This window comes from Anneissia japonica, unplaced genomic scaffold (assembly GCF_011630105.1).
Source record: "Anneissia japonica isolate Jap-2015-1 unplaced genomic scaffold, ASM1163010v1 scaffold287601_len214881_cov132, whole genome shotgun sequence".
In the NCBI taxonomy this organism is placed as follows: domain Eukaryota; kingdom Metazoa; phylum Echinodermata; class Crinoidea; order Comatulida; family Comatulidae; genus Anneissia; species Anneissia japonica.
In genome coordinates this window covers 188,498-198,329 of record NW_022687211.1, presented here as the reverse complement: position 1 = coordinate 198,329, position 9,832 = coordinate 188,498, and the positions used below count along the sequence as shown (strand labels likewise).

General features: G+C 34.2%; 1 protein-coding gene across 2 annotated transcripts in view; it reads left to right on the top strand.

Moving 5' to 3' along the window:
- The window catches only part of LOC117118369 (ruvB-like 1), a 17,689-nt gene extending 11,201 nt beyond the window's left edge, over positions 1-6,488 (top strand). For both annotated transcript variants that reach the window (XM_033262949.1, XM_033262956.1), the window contains exons 2-9: positions 186-405; positions 929-1,012; positions 1,577-1,734; positions 2,350-2,499; positions 3,803-4,065; positions 5,178-5,280; positions 5,463-5,554; positions 6,203-6,488. In XM_033262949.1, the coding sequence (XP_033118840.1) occupies positions 186-405; positions 929-1,012; positions 1,577-1,734; positions 2,350-2,499; positions 3,803-4,065; positions 5,178-5,280; positions 5,463-5,554; positions 6,203-6,362 (1,230 nt within the window). In that variant the 3' untranslated portion in view covers positions 6,363-6,488. The remainder of the gene's footprint in view (positions 1-185; positions 406-928; positions 1,013-1,576; positions 1,735-2,349; positions 2,500-3,802; positions 4,066-5,177; positions 5,281-5,462; positions 5,555-6,202) is intronic.
- Positions 6,489-9,832: the final 3,344 nt, after the last annotated feature.

The following is a 9,832-nucleotide window of genomic DNA, read 5'->3' as shown; positions in this document are numbered from 1 at the left end:
GTATAGGTCAAAATATTTTGTTTTCTCTAATAAAGTGTTTTTAAAGTCCATACATATGCTATTTACCAAAAATCTCTTGATAAATATTATTTTTGTTATGCACATGTTTATGAATGTATGATATACACTTATTGGTTGATTTGTCATATTGGCCCTTAAACATTTTTTTTTTTTTTTTACAATAGGCTGCTGGAATTGTTGTTGAGTTGATAAAATCAAAGAAGATGGCCGGCCGTGCAGTTCTGTTGGCTGGTCCACCAGGCACAGGGAAGACGGCCCTTGCTCTTGCTGTGGCCCAAGATTTAGGCAGCAAAGTACCGTTTTGCCCAATGGTTGGTAGCGAAGTGTTCTCCACCGAGATCAAGAAGACAGAAGTACTGATGGAGAATTTTAGAAGAGCAATTGGTAAAATCACTAACTATGAGTAGATCCAATACATTAACATTTTTCTTTTTATTTTTATGAAATAAAGTGTGTACTTTATGGAATGGTCAAATTTAATGTCCAGTATTTAATTTTCGAATATTCAAATTTATAACTTTGTTAAATTTTTGAAAATTGGATAAAACTGGAAATTTTGGAAAATATCAAAATTGTATTGCAAATTCTATAATTAATGCCAGATAAATATGTCTACTGCAGGAAAAGCTGCACCTTTTTTATTTTAATGAATAAAATAACTCCACATCAACAGCAAGTTGTTACCCACCATTTACAGTTGCAGGATGAAAACAAAGAACATTAAATGGATACAAACAACAATTATCCTAGCCTAACATAAAACAATACATGGAATAAGTCAAAGTCTGTGGCAGTAGCTATCATCAGAATTTTTTTTTATAATTTTGTTTTATCAATTCATTTTGCTTACAGTTTCTCTCGACTATATTGTAGTCTTTTAAGTACAATGTTTTAACTTTTCTATCAGGTTTACGAATCAAAGAAATGAAAGAAGTTTATGAGGGAGAAGTTACAGAGTTGAAGCCTTGTGAAACCGAAAATCCCATGGGAGGTAAGAAGAGGCATGTCGTGGTGAAATAGTTAAGTTGTCGCACAGTCCAGTATTGAGTAAATGAGCTATAAAATATGGGAGCTAAAAAAATTGCCTAAAAATCCAAATTTGTTTTTCACTATAGATCAACAGTTTAATGTCTTATTAATCATGTCCCAAAGTATTATTAGTTCTGGAAGTGGTCAACAAATTGTTTATTTTATGTTATTTTGATAGTTCATTCTATTAAACAATGTATTCACAAATAACTTTGAAAGTCAATTACTCAAAATCCTGTTTATCTTGACTCTAAGAGTACTGTACTTTCACTTTCAAATAACTTATGCTTGAAATGTCCAATTTCAATGAATGACCCCTCATTTTAAAGATCACATATTCAGATAGCTCAAAATACCAATAACTTGAATTTCAATTTTTGCTACAACTTAGCCTTTTTGCCGCAACATGCCTCAGATGTTTATTCTGGGGGCTTAATGTAAGCTGTGTTATGATTGGTAAAAACCAAAATGCATAAAGTTACATTACCACCAATAGTAGCATGTTCTACATGTTTCTGCTTTTCAGGATATGGGAAAACTGTAAGTCATGTTGTGATTGGCCTGAAAACTGCAAAGGGAACCAAGCAACTGAAACTAGATCCATCAATATATGAGAGTTTACAAAAAGAGAAGGTTGAGGTTGGTGATGTCATCTACATTGAAGCCAACAGTGGAGCAGTCAAGGTCAGTAACGCAATTGTGCACTTTAACATTTAACCTTTAGAGATGTACTGTCTCATGCAAAATACAAACAAAATAAATTCATGAAAAAAAAAAATCATTTTTTTGAAATTTATTTGCATATTTTGAAGTAATATTAAAATTATCATCTGGAACAGAAAAATTTGTATATTTTTATATTTTAATTTAAAATTTTTTAATTAATATTGTTGTCTATCATGAATTGTTATGCTGCTGTATTCATATATAGAAATCTTTGAAATCATGTAATATCAGGATTCGATGTTGAATTACCTCCAGTCACTGGAAGTGTTTTATTATTTTTATTAAGTCATCCAGTTGAATATTCAGGGTATATGTATATATATTTTAAATCAATAATGTCTATGCTAAAGTTTATATTTTGTATGTTACTGCAAAATGAGCAAGTTAAATTGAACATTATTTTTTTATGATTTTTTTTATTTTCAAGGGACAATACTTTTTTAACATGTTGTTAATGCGGAATGCTCATGGACATTTTTTGTGCATGTTTGTTTCTGATTAACAACATTTTATTCACCCACCTTTCATTATAATATTCAACACCATTTTTGTTTTGTCTTTTTTTTTTTTCAGAGACAAGGTAGATCAGACACTTTTGCAACAGAGTTTGACCTTGAAGCCGAAGAATACGTACCTCTACCGAAAGGTGATGTTCACAAGAAGAAGGAAGTGATCCAGGATGTAACATTGCACGATTTAGATGTTGCCAATGCCCGGCCTCAGGTACAGCAAATATAGTACAAATATATTATGCTAGTGTTGACAGCCTGTAGGGTTTTAACTGTGAAAACTAAGGTTTTGACATTGGTCAACTCTCTATAATAAAAGTGGAATTTTAGGATGGAAAAGTGGGTTAATAAGAGTGGGTGGAGGGCCATGAAATTTGCTTTAGACTGGGTGGAAAACTTCCAAGGCTGTGTGGCTCTGCCCACCACTAAAATTCCTGGTAAAGGTATGTTTAAATTTTTTAATAATGATGATAATATATTAATGATACTAGTATTGGTGTATGTTGCTTTACCATCAGTGAAGCGGTTGGTACCCGTAAGCAAAACATTTTATCTATGTTTGTCCCTCTCTACCATATAAATGGGTACCTGCTATGCTCGGCCGTCCGGAGGAAAAGCAACGTAACTGACATTTTTGTCGATTTTGAGATAATATCATTTAGGAGTATATTAAACACATCTGAATTACCTGTGAAAATTTCAGGTCTCAACAATGAGTCGTTTTGGAGGTAGCACCACCTATTTTTAAGCACAAAACTTCTAGTGATTTTCAATGGTAAAACAATGTAACTACAAGATTACCTGGAAAACAACGTATCTACTATGAAGATACGTTGTTTTGCCTCGGAATGTTATTCAAAAATTGTTTTGAGCTGATGGAGTTTGGCAAGGCGAAATTAACTGGGTATTGGTGTGTCCATATCAATAATCTTAACAGTGATATATGAACAAGTTAAATAATGCATATGATTGTCCCCAAACGTGATAATTAAAAAAAATATGTCCCATTTGAAACAACACCGAGTCTTAACATGTTTCCGAGGCAAAACAACGTATCTGTGAAAATTGCATAACTTTGCAATAAACAAATGGTTGTTATTAAAATTTTACATAATCACAATATATATATATATAGATATACAATCCTGCAAAATTTCAAAAGGGTACGACAAATTATTACCAAGTTGCAAACATACAAACTTTAACTCTATTTTTCTTCGTACGTACGGAACAGCTTTGCTGGGAAGTTAAGACAGACTGCTACACAGGAGGAATAGAATTCCATTCTTATACTTTATGTTGTACATGTTTACAGTGAAATGGCATTAAACTTTCCCTACTGGAAATTTAGGAAGCAGAAAAATTACGCTGGTTAAAGTGGTTTAAAACCTTATTTTGTCAGCTAAAGCCCCCCCCCCACTTAATCGTAAAGCCCTCAATCCCTTTCCCCCTCCTCTTTTCTGTACTCCTACTGTAGATACCCCCATAGTATGCTTCTTGTCTGCTTGTTCTAACAGGGCGGTCAAGACATCATGTCCATGATGGGTCAGCTGATGAAACCAAAGAAGACCGAGATCACGGACAAACTGCGCAAAGAGATCAACAAAGTGGTGAATAAGTACATTGACCAGGGCGTTGCTGAGCTGGTGCCCGGCGTTCTGTTCATCGACGAGGTTCACATGCTAGACATCGAGTGCTTCACCTACTTGCACAAGGCGTTGGAGTCTTCTCTGTCACCCATCGTTGTCTTCGCCACCAACAGAGGAAAAACACCAATCAGGTATGCAGACAGATGTAATAGATAGTTATCTGGTTAATTGGTTTGTTGAAACAGAAAATTTCTCACAAGATACAATAGATAATGTTTTACTCACACTCGCAATTTGTAAGTTACCATAACTAAACTACAGAGTTCTTTTGATAAGAAATTAATTAACTCATGCTGTGTGGATTACAGCTTAAGGCAATTTATCTGATACAAGAATATGTATTCGTTGAGGATGAAAAAAACTTTGATGAGATCAATTTAAACCATTTAAAAATTAATATCTAATGTGATAAGTGGACCACAGTAAATAACTATAGTTAGTGTTGGGGGGGGGGGGGGGGGGGTGAGGTGAGGGGTTTAGGGATGCTGTATATATGTCTATGTGGTATTGGCAGTGGAGTTTTCCTACAGTCAGAATAAATTTTGTGTCTTAGGATTTGAACCCAAAATGTTTTAATTCTGGAGTGATTATATATATATTTTTTTAATTATTTCATTTGTGAAATCATATTGAGATATTCACCAAAACAGGCCAAAGTCAACATTTTTACAAAATTTTGATTTTAATGTTTTTGAATAACTTGATACTTATATTTTATGATTGTATACTTTGTAAGTGAAATTTCTTGCCAAAACAGTGTTCTCTGCACATATTCTGTAATTCTAGTCATATTATTTGTACAGGTTAGTTTATCTTTGAGGCTGATTTTCTCAAAACTTTAAATGCTCACATCTCTGGATTTACTTATAGTAGGGAAACCATTCAAAGACCAAATGTAAGCTTATAATGTGATCTACCCAATTATAATTTAAACTCAATTTTTGAATTTCTAACCATGAGACTCGTTTTGTGGCGAGACCTCACATTTGTTCTGTTATATAGATATTGCATCACTACCAGGCCTGGAAAAAAAATGTTGTCCTTCCGACCAAAATTTACCAAAAAGAAAGTCTCCAGCACCAAATATTATTTGTACACTATAGCCCAACAGTTTATTTTTTTTTAATTTAGTTTTTAAAATTTCCTCTGCGACTATGCCTCCGACCGCTGTTTTCGCATCTTTTTCCAGCCTAATCTCTACCGTCATTGTTTAATTGAAGTATAATTTTGTTGTTATTTTCAGAGGGACCCAGGATATTGTGTCGCCTCATGGTATGCCACTTGATCTGTTAGATCGTGTGATGATCATTAAAACGCTTCCATATTCGCAGATGGATGTAATACAGGTAAGTCCCCACCTCCAAAATAAAGGTAAAAATAAAGAAATAGCCATAAATTTAAGGCAATATTATTCATTAGTGGCTAACGTATGTGAAGTTGCATCATTTTCTTTCAGTAATATGTGTACCTTCTTATTGGTATTGATGTTTTATTCTGTTTTTGTTTTTTTTATGTTTTTTTTTTATAGATTTTAAAGATAAGAGCACAAACTGAAGGCATTCAAATAGGAGATGAGTCAGTGCAGTTGCTAGGGGAGATAGGCACTAAGACAACACTCAGGTATGTTGTAGATATAATAACTACACAATCCATAACAATAATAAATAAGATACTGTCAGATGTGGGATTTGACTGACGGAGGGTCAGAGGTCACCGACGGGCGGTCCGAGTTTCCCGACCGGATCCGATGTCCCTGACGAGAGTAAAGTGGACGTGGTCAGGCGTTGCTCATAATGTTTGAAAGGTAATCGAGGAGGCGAAGCCCCCGAATAATATGCCAAGTTAGATTCCAAGGCTCATTTATTTATTTTTTTTATCCCTGACGAATTGTGCTTTTTGTCTTTGATGGTGAGGGGTTGTTGGCAGCTCTACCCGACACGGGCCCTGCTCCTCCTCCCCCTCCCCCCTCCTCCCGCTGGCAACACCCCTGGGTACTGTAATAAGACTCTAATCTGAAGTGATCTAAAGTATATTGGTAAACCTATGAAGCAGATATTGGCCCTTGATCGCATGTTTTGTAGAAATAAAAAAAAAACCATGAATTCTGAAAAATATACAAGCCTCTAATACTTGTTTGTGGGGTAGGAGTCCTTTATTCCACTAGAGCTCCCCTGGTGTTCCCCTGGTGTAATGAATATTTATATTCTGCAACCTAATTATAATTTATGTTTAATTAAAATAGTTTAAATCTACTAATTATCTTTACAGATATGCTGTGCAACTTTTGACGCCAGCAAGTCTCCTGGCCAAGGTTAACGGCAAGGATTCGATAGGAAAGGAAGAAATTGAAGAAATCAATGAACTTTTCTATGATGCAAAATCATCTGCAAAAATCCTTGCTGCCCAAGAGGATAAATACATGAAATGATTCGCAGTGCATTTTGTAAAAGACATCACATTACACTTTAGTATTAATCAAAATATGCTAGAAAAGTACCATCAAAGCTGCTACTAAAGTACAGTATACAGTGCTCCCCAGTTTCCCCCTCACAAAAAAAATCACTCAAATATTTAAAAATCACCTTATTTTGCCAATTTAGCGCCCCTCAACTGATCGTCGATCCCCCCCCCACTTCACCTTTGTTCCCCTATTTCCGGACTTCTAGATATGCCACTGACAGTATAAGCCACCATTTATAATATGTGGTAACATTGAGTAAGCTATTGGGGAACAGGCCACTACAAGAAATGGACCCACTGAAGTCATACCACAATGTAAGCCATGGGGGAGTAGGCCACTTCGAAGTACGGACCCACCAAAGTTGGTAGTGGTGTACCATAAATAGAAAGCTAACCTTAATTCACCCTTGTGATTCAACTCAACTTACCGCAACTGACATCAACTAGTTTCTGGTAGGGCTCACGTCGACTTTCACTCGTAATCGCGGAAGCACCTGTAAGCAAAATTAGTTTCCCAGAGCGCTTATTCGCTTCTAACTCTACCCAAATTTTTATACAATTTCAGCGTGCGCTGCACGTGTGCAGTCAATACGATAGTTTGTGGGTTACTACCGTTACATGAACATTTAATCGCTTGTCGGTTGCTTTGGATCGCAGTAAAATAGAACATGAGCAACTAAGAGCAACTGGCAACCTGAGCGCTCATGTTTGCCGGCAAGTTGCCTACATTAAGTTGAGTTAAGTGAAGTCGCAAGAGGCGACATAAGCTTAGCTTTAAGATTAGTTTCCATACTACCACTACACCGTCACTACAGTGTTTTCATTAAATCGTTGTACTGCGGAGCAGTTGCCAACGCAATCGGGAATTGTCCCCGATTCAAACAACCAATCGGCATCACCAAAAGCTGTCAGCGATAACATGTAGCGATTGTATGGAAACCAAACTTATAACATTTGGACACGAATGATGTCATGGTTAGGCCATCAATTCCCTAGTGTCCTTAAAAATGTAGATGCACAAAATCTGTTTAAAAATAAATCTTTAGAATGAATGTATAATATGGTGCAAGATAGTTAAATAAATAAAAAAACAAAATACAGTACCTAGTATTCTCAATCCACAGGCCAATATTCTATCATAACAAATATTTGGAAAATATCAAATACAGTAGAAAAATTGTAACAGTTACACTGTACTGTACATATTCTCTTTCAGAATTTCCTATACTGATAATGTATATATTATTTAAGTGTTGTGTAACAGACATTGATAATGAATTTTTTTTTGTAAATCAATTTTTTTAATAAACTGATTAAACAGTTATGGAAAGAAATTACTGTATTTGCATCTTTATGTGCACATAGACTGAATTAACACCTTTTGTTTTTCTCATACATATTTCTTGCAAATATTAGAATGTAATTTTTTTTTATTTGCTTGGTGTTTTTTTCGGTACAATCTGTCTTTATCAATGGACAGCTTCCTGAATTCAAATATGAATTCTAAACCACAATTGTATAAAATAGTATGTAATCTTGTTTTTGGTCCACAATATTTGGAGCTATAGTCACAATACCTTGGTTAATTATCTCATGAATATTAATCTCTGACAAATTTATTTCATATTTTCATTTCTTTCTCAAAGCTTTAAATAACAAACATGAATAAAATAACATGCAAAACAGGGAAGGTAAACCTAAACACCCCTAAAAGTAAACTAAATTACTGTTGAATGGAAGTCCTTTCACAAAACAGATAAAAGGTATTATGTCTAAAGGTAAATCTATAAACTTTAAAAAAATATATAAATATTAAATAAATAACATGTTGGCAAATACGAAAATCAAAGGGGCTTCCAACCATAACGGCACAGGCTTACCAGACAGTTGCTCCCTGACTCGCACTGCCACTGAAGCTTTGGCTAACAGAAATTAACCAACAACGAAACATCAAACAGCTTTCATTTCACACTCCCCTCCCCTCATCAACCAAATATAATCCTTTAAATAAGACAAATTAAATAGTAAATGGATGCTTTTTTTTAGGCAGTCCTTATAGGGAAGGAAGTTGCCTCAATAAAATATTGGGAGCCATGGTTTCATAATTGTACTAGTATTGCCATAGTTACCAACCTCCAGTAATTTGAATATGTTAAAAATGTGTCGGTGAACTTTGGCCAGCAGATTCAGAAATTCGAGGGCCCCGAGCCAGGGAAAATTATAGTGCACCTTGACCTCGGAAAAGTCAATGGCCGCATCTGAAACGGGACCATTTTGTGTACGTATTATTAAAAATAATTAATTATATAATGAATGCAAAATTATTATGCCCCTTTTCCTTAAAATTTTTAAATATTAAAAAAAAAAACTATTTTATATTGTTCCCAGTTTTTTGTCAAAAATCCTTCCTACAACATATCAACATTTTGTTTGCATCAAAAAATGTTTGTCTCAAGTTCAGTGATTTTGCCCTTGTAAATAAATAATAAAACAATCACTTTTCCTCAAGCTGATATTTTATTCTCATTGTCTGATATTCGTACATCCAACAACATATATTCCAAACTATGCAGATACTGCAGATCTACAAGACAATACATACAGTACTGTATATCTGAAAATATAGTGTTTTACTCCGAAATAAAATAATAATCCTAAATATGTACATGTATAACTTAACCACAAAACAAGTGGTGAAATGAATTTTACAGTACTTTTATTGTAGAAAATATATTTAAAAAACCTTTTTAATGTGGACGGAATGTTTTGTTAAATTAATAAAAATTGTAATTAAATATACACATACAGTGCTATAATTAAATATTTTTTTTTATAAAATATAATTCCATTAAATAGTGTATGCATGGTAACACTATTTGTTTAATTGGATATATACAATCAACTATACAATTATTAAAACGTTAATAGGTGTAAATATTACCAATACTCAGGAGAAATAACACGAACGATGTTTGCCCTATCTGAAATGCAATCCTACAGAAAGCTCAGTAGCATCGGATATACTATTTCGATGGAATTTTTCAGATGTCACTGACCACCAAACGCAAGTTTTGTGCTCGAGTCCAGAGGTCATGGGTTCGATTCCCACCTAAATACAGATTTTTCCCGCAAGTATTTGCGAACATACTAAGCATTCAGTACGATTACACGTCAGGTTACAAACATAGTTCATATTGTCATATTATTCTATAGAAAAATTATCCTTCATATACTAATGTATATGTGTATGCATGGTAACACTATTTGTTTAATTGGATATATACAATCAACTATACAATTATTAAAACGTTAATACAGTACCGGCCAGTTGTATTGCAAAAATCCCAACGCGTTTTACCCGTTGTCGTTGCGTTGCGTTTGCGTTGAGTTGCGTTGCGTTGAAATGAACGTTGAGAGTACATTGTTTATTTAACGATG